The sequence below is a fragment of the Lepidochelys olivacea genome (genome assembly GCF_965140295.1).
Source record: "Lepidochelys olivacea isolate rLepOli2 genome assembly, chromosome: 8".
NCBI classification, from domain to species: Eukaryota; Metazoa; Chordata; order Testudines; family Cheloniidae; genus Lepidochelys; species Lepidochelys olivacea.
In genome coordinates, this window is record NC_140418.1 from 96,194,552 (window position 1) to 96,212,028 (window position 17,477).

The following is a 17,477-nucleotide window of genomic DNA, read 5'->3' on the forward strand; positions in this document are numbered from 1 at the left end:
TCCGGGTGTGCGGTGTGCGGTGTGCACGGGGGCAGGGTGTGCCAGTCCGGGTGTGCGGTGCGCGGTGTGCACGGGGGCAGGGTGTGCGGTGTGCGGTGGGCACGGGGGAGGGTGTGCGGTGTGCACGGGGGCAGGGTGTGCCAGTCCGGGTGTGCGGTGTGCGGTGTGCACGGGGGCAGGGTGTGCGGTGTGCGGTGGGCACGGGGGAGGGTGTGCGGTGTGCACGGGGGCAGGGTGTGCCAGTCCGGGTGTGCGGTGTGCGGTGTGCACGGGGGCAGGGTGTGCCAGTCCGGGTGTGCGGTGTGCATGGGGGCAGGGTGTGCGGTGTGCGGTAGGCACGGGGGAGGGTGTGCGGTGTGCACGGGGGCAGGGTGTGCCAGTCCGGGTGTGCGGTGGGCACGGGGGCAGGGTGTGCCAGTCCGGGTGTGCGGTGTGCGGTGTGCACGGGGGCAGGGTGTGCGGTGTGCACGGGGGCAGGGTGTGCCAGTGCGGGTGTGCGGTGTGCACGGGGGAGGGTGTGCGGTGTGCACGGGGGCAGGGTGTGCCAGTCCGGGTGTGCGGTGTGCGGTGTGCACGGGGGCAGGGTGTGCGGTGTGCGGTGGGCACGGGGGAGGGTGTGCGGTGTGCACGGGGGCAGGGTGTGCCAGTCCGGGTGTGCGGTGTGCGGTGTGCACGGGGGCAGGGTGTGCCAGTCCGGGTGTGCGGTGTGCGGTGTGCACGGGGGCAGGGTGTGCCAGTCCGGGTGTGCGGTGGGCACGGGGGCCCCGGTACCCCTGCGATACGTGTCCCGCTAGCCACGGCCGGGGGGGGGGGCTGCGCCGCACGTGCCGGTACCTGCGCGCCCCGCCCACACCCGCGGGGCCGCCCCCGGGCCCCGGCCGCCGCCCCCGGGCTCACGCCGGCTCTCCAGCCTGTCAAGCCCCGAGCGCGGGGGGGCGGCCCAGCCCGCCCCCTCCCCGCCCTGACTGGCTCGGGGGCCGGGCGGGCTCCGGCGCGGCGGCAGGCCAATGGCCCGGGCTGCCGTCCGTCAGCCCGCCGGCCCCGGAGGGGCGGGGGCTCGGGCTCGGCGGCGCGGCGCGGGCGGCGCGGCGGGACCGGGCGAGCGGCGCGGTGGCGGCGGCAGTGGCAGCGGCGGCCGGGCGGAGGGAGCCCGCCGGCCCGTCCGCCCGCGTCCCCAGGCCAGGTAGGCGGGCGGGCGCGGGGGCCGCCGGCGGCCGGAGGTGTGAGGGGCTGGGCGGTGTCGGGCGCACGCTGCCCGGGCAGGTCGCTGCTGTCCAGTGACATCCGCCTCTGCAGCTCCTGGCTCCCGGGCCGGGCCGGGCTGGGCCGGGGGAGCCGGGCGGGTGCCAGCCCCGCCGCGGCTCGGGCTCGCCTGTCCCCCCGGCGGGCTCCGCCTGGCCCAGGCGCTGAGGCAGCGCGTCCCCTCGGCAGCGGATTAGCACGTCGTGAAAGTCAAGGGCTCAGGAACACGCTGCCTCAACAGCCGCCTCGGGCTTATTGGCGCCCGCACGGCAGCTCTTGCGGTTGTCGGGGCGGTTGCTGTTTGAACGGTTCAGCTGGACGGAACCGGCCTGAACAAATCATTCAGAGTTTGGCTTTCCCTTTCCCTGAAACGACTGAAAGGACCAGCGGTGTCCCTGGGGAAATAAAACAACCAACCCGCCAAACCTACCGTCAGTTTTAAAAGCTAAACTCCCCGCTCTCTCCCAAACAGCCCCGGAGCCTTGAAAAGTGCCTTCCCATCCCTGTATATATGATTCTGCATGGGGAGAAAGGGCTGGCTTACCTGCCTTTTACAATAACTCAGGATTTGTTTGACTCGACACCAGGAAAGATCTCACTGAGATTGTATTCATTAACCCTTTAGGGTTTCCAGGTTTGTAGTAGCCTCTTCTTTTAAATGACCCACTGGCTAGAATATATGAAGGTACCTGGTGTTAGACCATAAGTTTGTAGGGTGTTTTTACCTGTTGTTTCCATTGCTTTAAGAGTTAAAGAGGGGCAGCTTCCATGCCATTTGACACTCCTTGTGCTGTTTTATGTAGGAGATAAGCAAGGACCCTTCCAGCAGAGGGACACAAATATGCACTATGGGGTTGCAGAGTTTCAGAAACCCAGTACCAGTGCAGCCTTCTTTGAAGCAATTGATAAATGCCAAGTAGTGCCTATGAAGGAACTGCCACAAGTGACTTGTTCGAACACTGGTAAAACATTTTTGAATTCTCAGATGTCCTTTAAAATAACTGTCAACAACAGCAGCGACAATACAGAACCACAGCAAAGTCCCCATGAAATGTCAGTACCTCTGTTAGATCTCATCCCCAAAAGACCAAGCATATTTGAGAGGCTTCCAATCCTTCAGCGGACACAGGAGTTTCGATGTCCTAAAAGCTCCAAAGAGTATTTCCAGCAACAGAAACATCAAAGCATGAAGGGTGAGTTATAAAATGCGTGAACGAAACAAACAAAACCCAACACCAATTCATCTGTATCAACCTTTTTCTTTCTGGTCTTCAGGATATTTTCTGAAATGTTTATATAATGCTGCAAATTTATTTTCTTTCCACCTTCTAAATGCGAGATAATGTAAACCAGACTTTGTCTGCAGATGGAGTACACAGAGTTCTTGATATGTTTCAAGAAAATCTTGAGACCAGCATCCTCTTTAATTTCCTTGAGCAGCCTCTCCGCAGTTTTGGAAAACACACAAGGGATGGTCATTTAAGCTGGGTCTGCTCACTGGGGTGAACTGGGATAGGTCGTCTTATTTCACCCTGTTCTTGTGGCTTAAGGTAAATGCCTAGTCTTATTAAATTGTTTGTTTGAATTTGTATGTTAGACACTGAGAAGGTGTGATTAACATGTGTGTAAGCAGTGAGTCCTCAGACCCAGGATTCCTGATGTCTGAGAGGGATTGTATAAAATCAATTTTTTTTTTTAGTTTAGAAATGCATCTTTTCATCCATCGTTCTTAAAGAAGTTAATAACTAATGACATTATATTTGGTTGGAAGTTGGTTATTTAAACCTGTCCACCTTTTGCTATTTGATTGTGTTAGCTTATCAAAGTTCAATTTTAAAATATTCCACTCTCTAGATAATCACTTGAGATACATATCTGGTTTCTGAGAGAGTACAAGCATCTCATCCATGTTATAATACACTTACCCAGACAGATGTGCACAGATTATTAGGGCAAAGGCAGTCTTTTCGATGATCACAAGTTGATTTCTCTTTGTATAAAAACCTATGGAAATGTCCTCTATCTGGCTGGTGTAAGATACTTCCCACTAGGAATTGCATCTATTTCTTTCCTTTCTATTGAAAAGTAAAGTAGACTGTTCACACGTGGACTAGAAATGTTCTCTTTTGTGAGCTTTTACGTAGGGTAATGGGGCTGGCCACTATATTATTATTCTGAAGTGTCACTGACTCCAGTGAGCCTTAGTAGGGTGTCCATTTCTTCTAGCCTAAGGATGCATTCATTCATCTCAGTCTAATGCAAACTGGAGCAACAGATTATAAATAACCTTTATGTTCTCTAGAGCTTCGGCATTCCCCTTCTGATTAAAGATTTTCCCAAGTTCAGCAAGGGTGAAATTTGTGTCTACTGCACACAGCCCAAATGCATGGGATTTGCAACTTGGGGGGAGTGCACATGGGGGGAACGCACAGAGCTTTAGCACAGCTATGCTGAAGTTTCTACTACAGGCTGTGGAAAGGACTGCATCCTGCCAGTCCCTCCCCCCCCCCATTTGGGGTGCCACCAGGAACACCTTTGCTGCTTTCTCAGCTTGCCTAAAAGCCCACCCATTTGTTGCCCCACAGCAAGCTGATGTGGAACTCCCCTCTGAGGGGCTCTCAGTCCCCATATGGTTTCCCTACACCCCCCTATCCCCATGTTGAATAGCAAAAGTTCCACTGTATGTTGGCTTCCCTGCAGCAGAAAGAAGTGGGTCTGCGGAGAGGGACACACATTCATCTTAACTGATCACACTATCTTCCCTTTCCTCTCCATTCATCACTGGAGTTTATTCCTGTTTGTAAAGCATCCAGTTTCTCCATTTAGGGTCCAAGCCTAAACATGCTTAAGCATGCAAGTAACCTGTACTACCCACGTGAGCAAAATTATCCACATACAGGATTGGGATTGGGCTCTTTGCCATGTCCACCTGGTGCATAATGCTGGCATATTGGATTTTTCCCATCTGAGTGGTTCAGCTATGCTGTTGGTTAAGACTTTTTAACACAGACCAGAAGCTGGGGACAGGGGAAATGAAATGTTGGGGTAGATTCTCATTGTTTTGAAGTGTCACTGACTCCAGTGAGCCTTAGTAGAGTGTCTATTTCTTCCGACAAACTACAGTGTGCATTCATTCATCTCAGTCAAATAGAAACTGAAGCAACAGATTATAAATAGTCTTCATGTTCTCTAAAGCTGCAGCGTTGTCCTTCTGATTAAAGATGCGCAGCTTGTGAAGTGACAGCAACTGCACACACACATTTGTGCATTTTTCAAGTTCTCTTGCTGTGAGCCTCGTGCTCTTCCAGTAATAATATTGACATTTCTAAAGCACCCACCGGACACTCCATAAGCAGGGAGATTGCAGTGCTGCTGCACCAACAATTGACTGCTAATAACAAGAGCCACCTTATAAAATTAAATAATAGAATAATCAAATAATATACTAAATTGCCATCATTTGGCTTTTTTTAAAATTGCAATCTGTAAGCATCCAGACTTTGCCAATAGCCCTGCAAATAGGCTAACGGTTATAGGAAAAGACAGGTGTATGCGGACATGATGTAAGAAACAACCAAGAAATCAGAAGGGGGGGAAAAGGTCAAATGTACCCTGCAAAGGTTTTCAAGGGAGGAACTGGTGACAGTTTGATTTCAGACCATCGCACAGCGGGTCTTCTGCACTTCAGTACTGCATATGGAATAACTCCCTCTTCAGTCTGGGTTAGATTACAGAATACGCCTCCTGGTTTAGGTTTATCCCTTTTTGAAGGGTGGGAGCAGGGGGGAAGGACCCTCTTACCGTGAGCGTAAACCATTTTTATAGTTGTCTGTAAACATTTTGCCAAACATGGCTTTAATTTTTTTGTTTAAAAATTTTTTTTAAAAAAGATACTGCCCCATTAACAAAAAGCACAGCTTTAAGGCAATTGTAATGAGAAGGAGCAGCCTGCTGTTGCAATGTGCTCTCTGTTATTCCTCTGCTGTTGCGTGGTATTAAGTCTTGATCCTGCAAACACTTCCATACCTGGACAACTAGTCTAACTGAACTCAGAGCAACTGGCCATGTGCGTAAAGTTACTCAGGTGTGTAAGTGTTTGCAGCCTGGGGCTGTCTATATTTCAGCAAAAATACAGACTTTTTAAAAAGGGAGCTTCAAATTTGTCCCTTTCTGGCAATGATTTTTATTTTAAATGTGACATTTTGCCCAACCTCTCATTCGGTGTGATTGGCTGTGCTACGCACTAAGCCCTCCTTGTTTTACCTCTGATCTCAGTGGATTGCAAGCTGTAGTGTTTGCACCCAAACATTGTTCCCTTAGAGGCACTTGTGGTCCACTGGGCATAGAATAACTGTAATAAAAGGTATGACTAACTTTACAATATTTTCCCAGGGTTATGTGGTTTTGCTGTATTTAATTTTCTTTAATGCTATAATATGTGATTTGCAGGGTAGCACAGGGCAAAATAATAATCAGTTACACAAAAAATACTTGAGGTTCAGGTAGGGAAGAAAAATTGCGACAAAATACATCAGAATCCTGTCCAATATGTGTTTAAAAAAACCCAATTAAAAGCAGTTTTGATCATTACAATGAAATGCTCTTTTTTGCAGGTTCATGTGATATGTTGGATTCATGAGTCATCTGTGTTAACTCATGAAACGATACTTGTCCTGTCCTTTGTGCCGTTAGGGAAAATACTCCCAACTGCACAAACCTTTTCAGGAGCTACTTCAAACAGTTATTTAAATTAAGAGACAGTAAAGTAGTTTTAGCCTTCAGTATTTGGTCACTTCCTTGATGAGGGTCATAATTATATGATTATTTAAGTAAAGCCACAGATTAACATAATGCTCTATACTAGCAAACTTGCACATAAAAAAGAAAACAAGGGGCCAGGTCTTGCAATACCTTACTCATGTAAGTAAACTGATGACTACAGTGGGCTATCTTTCCTGGATAATTAAAGATTTGCAGGACTGGGACAAAAGGCATAAGATGGTGCAATATAACTAACCCAGTTATTATACAATATATTAGATATACTGACTGTTCTTATTGGGCCTGATCCTGTAACCCTCCCTCACATGAATGGTCATCATTTACCCAAATAGTTCCATTGAAGAGAATGAGATTACTTGCATGATTGAGAATTACTCATTTCAGTTTGGTGGGTTGCAGTTTTGGTCCCATTTTGAATGACAATCTCCATATTTACTCAGTTTCATATGTAGTACACAGGGTGTTCTTTCTCACCTCATTCTGATTCCCATACAAACCCAGCCCACTTCACATTTTGGGAGCATCGTAGTTTTGAATAATCTCTTACAATTAAATCTTATAAATCAAATAAATCTTTTTTTTTGTTTTGGGGTTTATGTGAATAATGTATAAAAAACATAATTTTCCTAATTTTATTTTATTTTTATTTTATTTTATTTTTCCCCCTTCTTTCTGGAATAAAGGGGAGAAACTGCAGCTGAAATCACATTTGCTTTAGGTCATTTTAGGTAAATCTTTTTTTTTTCTTAAATTAGCTAAAACTGTTACACATTTCCAAAAGAGAAAAATAAGTTTTCAGTTATTTTCTGCAGAAGGAAATTCCTTTGTGGTTTGTTTTTTGAGATTGGAAGTCACTGAATCGAATGTGCCCCTCTCATAGATTTCTAAATGCTATTGCACAGTTTAAAAGAAAAAAAAAAGTGGATCTAATTGCATCCGGTATTTAGGATTGCATTTTTTATCTAGGGATGCTTAATGAAACACAGAATAATTGGCAAATAAATAACAAAAGAACCAACTACCAATATGTTACGTAAAGGCATATACAGCAACTATAATGTAAAAGTATAGAGCTTTCTGGTTTAGAAATAAATGAGCTGTTAGAAAGATGATAGTAGTAGATATCATTTAGCAATTATATATGATAATGAGCTGTAATTATTTCAGTCAGAAAAAAATGAGCCTGTTAATTAAAATGATACATTTTATAACCTCTTGTGTTCTACTTGAAGGAGCGGATTTAAATGATTAATAGTTACTTATTATGGCTTTAAAATTTTATATTGACACATGGAATGAAAACTAGGTTTACAATGTATTTTGTTAAATGGGGTGAGAGGATTGTATTTTATGGTAAACTAAAAGACAGTTAATTTAGGACTTCAGTTCTGCAGGTATGAGTTACTTTGCTCTTATGAGTCATCCTATTGACCTAATATTCAAACTGTTCTAAATTACTCAATTCTTAAATAGATCTGAATGGCTTTTCCCATTTTAGGGTCCAATCCTGCAAACACCTGCACATGAGGTGTGTGCTGAATGATTTTTAGTAGATTTAAGACCATGTTATAGAACTGTTGAAAGATTATGTTTGTAAAACTGCTGAATTTAGAAAGAAATGTGCATGCAGATGTCTTTTGCAAGAATGCACAAGCTGTCCTGTCTTTACGCGTATTCAGTCGTAAACTCTGACAGTTATTCCATAGGCTGTGAGAATACTTAAAATGATTAAATGCACCCCTCTTTGACAAATTCAAATGGGAAATAAAGTGTAAATTTAAGAATGTGGGTAATTAACCATTGGAACAATTTACCCAGGGTTATGGTGGATTCTCTGTCACTTACAATTTTTAAATCAAGATTGGATGTTTTTGTAGAAGTTATGCTGTAGGAATTATTTTGGGAACGCTATGGCCTGTGTTATAAAGGAGGTCAGGCTAGATGATCACAATGGTGCCTTCTGGCCTTGGAAATTATGAATAGTACTTTTCTTCTACAGAAAGATTCACTTCCTTAACAATGAGCAAAGATGTGCAGTAGGTTGCTATTTAATTGTATAGGGTGAAATCCTGGCTCCATTGAAGTCAATGGAAGGTTTGTTATTGACTTTGATGGGGGCGGGAGGGGGGGGGTCAGTATTTCAGCCATAATAGTATTGTAGATATACCCTATGCTGTCAGGCGTGTTGAACAAGTATCAGCCCTTGCATTAAATATGTCGGTAAACTTGGAAGTGAAATAATCAGGGGAATGTGTCTGTCTGTGGCAGATTTAGGATATTGTAGGTTAACTTCCATATTTGATCAATATTACGATTACAAAATATTGTAGAAATGTGAATATACCTCTGTTTTAGAGCTTTTTTGAAACACACTTAAAGATGCTGACTGGGCAATTAGAGAGGGATTAGAGATGCAAACTGCTGCATTTCATACTCCACGTTTCTATCAGTACATGTCAACAGACCAGAGAAGTCACACAATCCGGCAGTCGTTTCACAGTGTACGGTAACTTCTTTTAATATAGGGCTGGTTTGTTTACTTTATTTGTCAGCCTCAAAACTTTATTTTCCAGCACACTGATGCAACTTATAAATAAAAAAAAAAAAAAATTGGATCAAAAGCAGGGGTGGTGTTTGCTAATTCTCATACAGTGCAATCTTACCCTAGAAATCTGAAAACAAGAGCAAAGATGTGTTTCTGAATATGACACAGCTGTTACCTTGTATCCCGAAAATCCTGAACATTGGAATGAAGTGAACAAAATGACTGGTTGAAGCACTAAAATGGCAGGAGTCATTTTCAATGTGGCAAGTTAAAATCAAAGATCATGTCATCTAAATTCAAGTCCAATTCTACCTTTCAGTTTCAACTTTGAAGAATAGTTGCCAAGATTTTTTTTTCTTCACTGTACTTTAAAGCATTCAGTATGTGAAACCCCAGAGGGTATCTCCTGCTTTCTGTTTGCAGAATCCATGCTTCACTGGTAACCTGGCACAAGGCTTTTTTTTCTTTACTATGGTTAATTTAGGTTTATGAAATGATTATTCATCACTGATGATTATTGGGAAAAGTGATCTGCTATAGGAAATAGACCCACATTCTGACTTTTAGCTTTTCAAATTCTGCCTTTTAGAAGTTGGGAATTGCAAGAACTTGTATATTCAGATCATCAAAAGTCATGAACTCGTTGTGTCTCTCCTTTAGATCATTGTATTTGTGTAAATATAATAATGTGAAGTATGTTTGGCCTTTTGTTTCACAGTGCCCGAATATTTTTTTTGGTGCTTTACACAATTAACTAATAAAAAGCATTGTAATAGAATAAATCTCATCGGCTTTGTCTTAAGGGTGAGCTAATGCAAAGCGTTTCAAATAGCATTGGACTCTCTTGTATTCAAGCTTTTCCAGTGAAGCAGGAGGAAGAATTTGTGAGTATGAGAATACATTAATCTTTCTGGAATAAGTAGAAAGCTAATATATTTTTTGTGTGGTGGTTTGCTTTTTTTGTGCACATTTAACCAGAGGAAAAAATGGTTTTAAGTAGACATAATCAGATACTGTAAAACACTTTTTAATACAGATCTCAATTGTTATTTTAAGCTTTTAAGGGGCTGAAGATTTAGTTTATTTTGGAACATTGCTGAACTGTGTGAAATGTGTCTCTGGGGGACCAGGTATTTTAATACCTAGTAGAAGTTTGCATAACAGTAGATGATGTATTTAGCCTGCCTTCCAATGCTGTAAATAAATTACACATGCTGCTTTAGACAGAGAGCATCCAATGTGTAAATCAAAGGCTAATTTTTTTAAATTAAGTAATATTTCGTAACTGAGATTTTTTTAAAAGATAAGAGTTAGATTATATGTGACAATACTCAAGCCAAGTAACTTCTCAGCACAACATGGAAGGCCTAAGATTATTTTAAATATGTGCCAGTGATTCATTGCTTTTTGATAATTTGATGTGGTTAAGTAGCTTAAATACTGAAGTCAACAACCCCTGAGGCAAAGAAAGATAATACACTTAGAATTCTATCTTAAAAATGAAATTTGATAGCTTTCACTTTCTAAGCCTGTCCAACTCTCAGTGCAGTAAAAGGAAAATAGCAGTAAACGTATTAATTTAGTTATGTACTTTTTCTTATTTACATGTATAACATAACATGCACTTTAGATAAGAAACAAAATAGTTTGAAACAAAAGAAACAAAATGCTGTTAAATACTTCATGCTTAACACAACCCCAATTCCCTTATAATAAGTTTAAATATTAATTCTGTGGAATGTCAGATGCCTAAAGCTAGACATTAGTGATCTGCAGTTTCAAATATCTAGGAGTGGGTTTATGAAACAGGATATTTAACTGGGAGAGATGACTAGCACATTTCAGAGTTATCAGAACACAGACAACAGCGCATGATGACTTTTTAAAAAAAAATCATAAAATAAAGAAAATTGTTTTAGGTGCACAGGGTTTGAAAAACTTAGATTTAATTATTACTGTGGAAGAATAGCAGTGGTTTCTTACGCATTTAATTTCTAGATCTGCATGTTTTGATTTCTTCTCCTGCCGCTCTCCAGAGCAGCTGGCTTTGATTTAACCTGAATCCTACACTGAGGGCAAATGATCAGTCACTCACTTACAATTACTGTATGTAGAGCTCTTCACTGGAACATCTTCGAAGTGGAGCACTACACGAAAAAGAGTACCAAATGGGACTGGAATAATGTTTGAGGAAGGCAGCGCTCTGGGTTCAAAAGGCCTCAGTTCACCACAAAACAGATATCTCCACTTACACTTCTTTGTGCAAATCCTGCTCTTTCCCCATCTGTATCTGGTAAGGTGGGGCGGGGCGGGGCGTGGGGAATGTTTTCTGTGGATAAAAAGGAAATTGCCATTTTTATTTCCCAGTGTTTTCCTGAAAGGATTTCCAGCATGGGATTTTCGTAAACACTCAGGCCTGGTCTACACTACAGAGTTAGGTCAACGTAAACTTACATTGACCTAACTCTGTAAGCATCTATACTAAAATGTAACTCTCACCGGTGTAACTCACCCACTACACTGATTTAATAACTCCACCTCCGCAAGAGGCTTAGCGCATAGGTCCATGTAGTTAGGTTAAGGCAGTGTCCATGCAGACACTTCATTGGTTACATCGACTGTTACTGGCTTTCAGAAGCTATCCCACAATGCCTCACAGTGACAGTTAAATTGGTGCAAGCACTGCTGGTGAGAATGCACACAGCTGACACAAGGAACGTAGTGTGGACATGCAAAAGCGATTTTAATTACGGCGGTGGCTGTACATCAACATAACTTAGGTCAACTTAATTTTGTAGCGTAGACTTGCCCTCCATGCTGGCCTAACTGCTCCCACTGAAATCAAAGGCAATTCTACCATTGACTTCAATGGGAGCAGAGTTGGGCCAGCACTGAGTGCTTTTGAAAATTCCTCCCATATTCTCTTGAGAAACAGAGAGCATAATATACGGCCTGGTCCTGCTCCTATGTCCACTTTAGTGGCAACAGAAGCAGGCCTATATTGGGACTCTGGGGTAAGGCAATCAGCAACTCCATGTTAAACATTTTATTTCCTGGTTGGGCCTCACATGGTCCTCTCAGGCCTTTTCATCTGTGGATTGCAGGCTGCTAGAAGAGCCTATGCACATACATTCAATCTGCAGTCAATACCTGGACCTGGTGAGACCCAGAGCCAGGGAAGTCAGTGAAGGGGGAGAATGGGACAAGGGTCATGTCAGATGAAGTCAACTAGGCCAGAGTAAATAGATACCATAGTAGAGGAGTTTTAAGGGGTCCTGGGTTCTATCCGAGGCTCTGTCACTGAGTTGCTGGGGGACTTTGGGCAAGTCTATGTACACCTACCCTAGTTTCTCCATCCTGTAAGATGGGGTTAATGGCACTTGCCCTATTTTGTAGAGTGCTTTGAGTTCTAGATGAAAAATGCTATGTGAGTGCAAAAGGTTATCTACTATCATTATCCAAAATGTTTCCAGGAGGGCAAGAGCTCCTGGTCAGACACCCCCCCTTGTGCTTCCTGTTACCATCCATCCAGCTCACTGCAGGAAGGAAGCTGAGGGGTAAAGGACATTCCTCATGTCTACTTCAATACCCAGTAGTTCAAGTTGTTAGAAATGGAGTTATAAAAGAATTATTGCAAAGTGGATTTAAAATGGATGGAGATGGCCACTGGAGTATTCTTCTTGTGTAGGGGAATTCTGCCCTCAGAGAAAGCTGGCAGCATTGACTCCACTCCACCGTCCCCTCTCTTCTAAAGGCTCAGGGGAGATCCAGCACACCTCAGCTCTGCTGGTGTAAGCTTCCCGAAGGACGGTATGCATGTGGTGTAATTCAGAGCTACCCCTCTGCAGCTCTAACTTGCACTGAAGTTGGACAGTTTGGGATGAGAGAGCTGCTATCAGTTCCCTGATGACCCCATTGCTTAGTCTGAGGAAGGTTTGAATGCAGCTGAGAATCTGTTCGACTTGTTTCCTAAATAAAACACAGCACTAATCATCTCTTTACCTAGATTCTTATACAACCTTGATTGCTGTAGTGTCAGTCTTCAGACTTGATTTACATTTAGTCAACAACTCAGAGGGACTAGTTCCACTTTTCCTGACTTTGGTGTAAATCTTGCATAATTCCATTGATATCATGTAGTTACTCCAGATTTACATCAGAAGTCAGTGAAATTAGTCGTGTAAATGATCAAGCCCAGACGATCTAATCTGCAAACATTCTTTTTGTGAATATAGAATGAAATTAGCTTGAACTGAGCAAATGATTTGCAGCATATAACTTATTTGAGAATGTTACCTTTTATTTTCCTTCTGCAAACTGTCAACAAGCAGCTCATGGGTTTGTCTTGAAAGTGAGTTACTTGAAAATAATTGCTGAATGGAGCTGTCATAGAACAAATTCTGAAATTCAGGTTATGTTGGTTGGTTTTGATTGAACACATTAATCACGTGATTCTTCGTCTCTTTAGTGCATGCTATCAGGGAGCTCTTAGACTGAGGTTACTTGTGTGAGATTGCTAGTTCAGAAATCATTCTTTCTGGATATTTACTTAAAATGTGCTGTTTCCACAAATATTTTTGCTAGTGTCCATTTTCGCTAGATGAGTCACAGAAAGCAAACATAAAGGGGCACAAACCTGGAAAGCCGATCCAAAGCTATTCATGAACAGTGTTTTGAAACATTAATTCAGCTCTAAAATAAGACTAAAGATGCAGCCACAAGCATTGTAATCCCAGCACTCCGAAGGCTCAGCGATGCCTCTCTGCAGATTAAGAGCCTTACTTTGGGAAAGTCAAGCTAAGAAAGTCTTGGGAATGTATTAGAACAGGATTTTGCAGACATTCACATATAAGGAAATGTGACCTACTGCTTCACTGTAACCCTACATGACTGTCTCAGGATAGGAGTAATGGTCTTTAGGGATCTTTACTTTCTGGAGGTGGGGAGTGTTAATTTTTATAGCAGTGTTCTGTACCAACTGCTGGAGGAGTTGCCGGGGGACCCACAAACCAAGAACACAAGTAGTTCAGCCATCACTGGAAGCAATAAAGGTGATTTTATATATAGTGTAGAGGCTTCACAGTAGGCAGATTGTCCTGAGAGGTCAGGGAGATGGCTTCACAATCTAAATAATATGAGACTCGAGAAAATTTGCCATGAAAAATAACTCCCAGTTTATAATCAGGTTGGATTCAGGGAAAACTGAATCATGGTACCAACTACAAGTGCTTAATTTGTGCCATGGCTGAGCCCTGACACTTCTAGGCTTGGCAGTGCATAGCCCCGGCATCTCTGGGCTTGCTGCGTCAGTCATGAATGTAAAAAATTGCTTGAGCCCCAGTACCTCTTTCCTAACAAATTAAGCACTGCCAACTACCATCAAAGAAAACCAACAAGAGAGGTTAGATGAGACCTCCACCGTTTTGATCAACCTACAAATGCAGTTTTAGCTTGTTGAGTAAACTAGTTGTACTTTAAAGCTAGATACTAGAAGGACTGTCATGTGAGCCGCCAAAGTGTTTCAGGCTCTGCAGCTCAAAGAAATACTATGTACATGGAGTAGCCACAAATTCTTCTGATGCACTATACCTCTGCTGCTATCAATCTAGGCTTCCTACTGCACCCATCACTGTGGAGCATGACAATGGATTTTCTATGCCGGTATTGTATATTTTAGTAAATGAGCCAGATTTCCAGTGCCCTGCTCTTCTCCCTGCTGGCTCCCCCTAAAGAAACACTTTCCCCATTGCCATCTTCCTGCCATTCCCTTTCTCCTCTGGTCTGCTACCTCATGGTATTATGAGGAGCCCTCAAAACCTTTCAGCATCCCAGTCTCCTACTATCTGACTCACTTAACAAACGTCAGTGGCACCTCTTTCTCCCTCTTAAATGCAGTGTATGCACAAGGACATTGGAGGGCGTGACCATATCTCTTTGTCAAGAAAACTCTGAGAAGGCCCACAATAGAAAACAGACAGACAAAAGTGACAGGAAAGTAGGAATGGGAGAGCCAGCAATGAACAGTTGGGCATAGGGATTATTGATCTTATGTACAAAACAGTTGGGATCTGTTTTATGGCATTCTGTAGACAAGCCTTTGTTAACCCAGGATTGCCTCTTGAGGATAGAAAATGCCAGCCATTGTTCTGAAGAAGGCAACAGCCTCACTGATATTTAATTAGGCTAGGACTGGAATTATTATTCTTTCTCAGAGCGTTCCATCTTCCAAATATTAAGAGGCACTGGAGGCACAGAAGCCTTCTAGCACCACTGCCCTGTGTGTCTTATTCGTGTCTCTGAGCTCCTAGATGAAACACAGACAGCGCCTGGTGAAGGTAAATCACACAGAAGCTTTACATCAGTGAAACCACTGAAGAAGATTTTGTAGCAGAATAGTCAAGATTTAACAAGGCAGCTATTTGCCAATGTGTAGAAGAATCGAAAGGATGATGTGAGCGGCTCTTAAACCTCAATAAGAAGGAAGGACTCTAAAAATAGATCAAGCAGTGTATGATTAAGAAAAGGAAGTGAATGTGTGCATGGGTGCAGGCAGTATAGAATGTGGTGCATGAGTGATGAATCCAAGTGTGAATTGCTTTAGTAATATGCTACATTGAGAGAATTAGGGTGATTCAGAAAAGGTGGATGGTAAAAGCAACATTCATTCAGCAGTGTCGCCAACACTCTCTTTTGGGACCTGATGTTGGCCAAAGACCACCATCAGCTTGTCCCACCAGAAGGTGCATAAACTGCTGCTGCAGTAGATCTCCAGCAAACGCAGCACCTCATCCGGTCTCTGTCAAGGAGAAGCAGCACTGCTATCTAAGGCCATTTCTTGCAACTTTTCACGAGGCTTCCCCCGGTACAGGAGACTGTGCCATGGCCATTCCTATATCAACTTCTCTGGGACTGCCCAAAACCAGCACTCTGCAACAGCTCTTTGTTTACATTCTACAAGCCCTGATAACTTCCCACCACATCTCACAGCTTTTCTCTCCCTGTCTGTTGTTGTTGAGGGCCTCTTCCCACAGTCACCGCAAGAGGCTCTTTTCTGAGATGAGTCACAGCTCCTCCATGTCTCACTGCTGTCTCCATTACAGTGAGCCATACCCTGTATCACGCATTCAGGCAAAACTTCAGTGAGATTCTGTCAGCAAAGAGTTAAAGGATGGAAATGGAGTCAGTCCCAATCAACATTTGTGCCATGCAAAATAGATCTAATCAAACAGAACTGATATAGTTTTTTAACAAGATCACAGGAGTCGTAGATAAGGATAATTGTGCTGATATGTTCTATTTGGACATCTGTAAGGTATTTGGCGTAGTGCCACATGACATTCTGGCATTATACAAAATCAATATGGCACATATTGAGTGGATTAAAAGCTGACTAATAAATATCAAGACCTAGATGTTAATCGGGAATTATTAAGCAGCTGTGGTGTTTCTTGTGGGATTCTGCAGGGATCAGTTCTTGCTTGGCCCAAGGCCATTCAGTATTTTTATCAATGACATGGCAGAAAGTAGAAAATCATAGCTGATAAAGTTTGCACGTGACCCCACAATTAGTGGAATGGTAAATAATAATGAGAAAAGACCACTGATACAATGTGATCTGGATCACTTGCTTAGCTGGGAGCAGTCAAACAATGTGCATGTTCTTTGATTAGGAGGGAGAATGCAGGCCGTACTTGCTGGATGGGAGACTGTGTTCTGGAAAGCAGCGACTCTGAAAAGGACTCGAGGATCATTGTAGATAACCAGCTGACCGTGAATTCCCAGTATGATGTTGTGGAGGAAAGGAGTACCGTGATACTTGGATGTATTAATGGGAATAAGGAAACGATGTTAGCTCTGTATGCAGCATTGGTGAGACTTCTGCTGGAATACTGTGTCCAGGTCTGGTGTTTACACTTTAAAAAGAATTTTAAAAATTGGAGAAGGTTCTGAGAAGAGCTACAAGAACAATTTGTGGTCAAAGAAACCTGCCTTACAATGAGAGATTCAAGGAGCTAGTTTGTAAAGAAGGTTAAGGGGCAGTTTAATCACTGTCTGGAAGTGAGTATCCAGGAAGAAGATATCTGATACTTGAGGGCTCTTTCATTTATCAAAGGCATAACTAGATCCAATGGCTAGAAAATGAAGCCCGCAAAGTCCAAACTGGAAATGAGACACATTTTTGACTGTAAAGGAACTAACCACTGGCACAGATTACCAAAGGATGTGGTAAATTTGCCATCATTTACAGACTTTAAATAAAGATTGGATGTCTTTCTCAAAGATGCTATCTAGTTCAACCACAAATTATTTTGTTCAATGCAGGAATCACAAGGTAAAATGCTGTGTTACGCAGGAGGCCAGACTAGGTGGTCATAATGGTCCCTTCTGGATAATCTAGGATGTGTTGCAGGATTTGACCAATTAAGATGCCCCAGCACAAGGGTTGTAGACCTGGCTTGACATGGGTAACTGAGGATGGGTGAGGCTTTATTTTTTTGGAGGCAGGATTAGGGAGGTAAATAAATCAGCAGGCTGGAAACAGAATGTCCGCAGTAACTAAGATAAGGGGGAGTGCCAGGGAACCATTTACCATGGACAAAATAAGCCTGGCACGTAGGATGAAGTAGAGGTGATTGTGCAAGCACAGTGTGTGGACAGAGCATGCTGTACATGGATTGGTTCCTGCAGCGTTACCAAGCCAATCCAGAAACGTGTGATGCAGTACATAGTTAAGAATGCCTGTCTTGTTAGTGTTGGTAAAAATGTAAATAAAGTAAAGTTCTGCTGTGTAACTTCGGATGTGTAATGTGCCTTATACCCACCCCCTACTCTTCCGTCTGATCACCTTAATGTAGCTTTGCTGTATGACAGATAAAGGAACCTAAGTGATGACTGGGACTGCCTACAA

The 17,477-nt window shown here is 43.2% G+C and overlaps 1 protein-coding gene across 1 annotated transcript in view; it reads left to right on the forward strand.

The window, feature by feature from the left end:
• Nucleotides 1-1,118: 1,118 nt before the first annotated feature.
• The window catches only part of GLIS1 (GLIS family zinc finger 1), a 258,681-nt gene continuing 242,322 nt past the window's right edge, over nt 1,119-17,477 (forward strand). The window contains exons 1-2 of the mRNA XM_084637848.1: nt 1,119-1,183; nt 2,046-2,435. Coding sequence (XP_084493974.1) covers nt 2,084-2,435 — 352 coding nt within the window. The 5' untranslated portion in view covers nt 1,119-1,183; nt 2,046-2,083. The remainder of the gene's footprint in view (nt 1,184-2,045; nt 2,436-17,477) is intronic.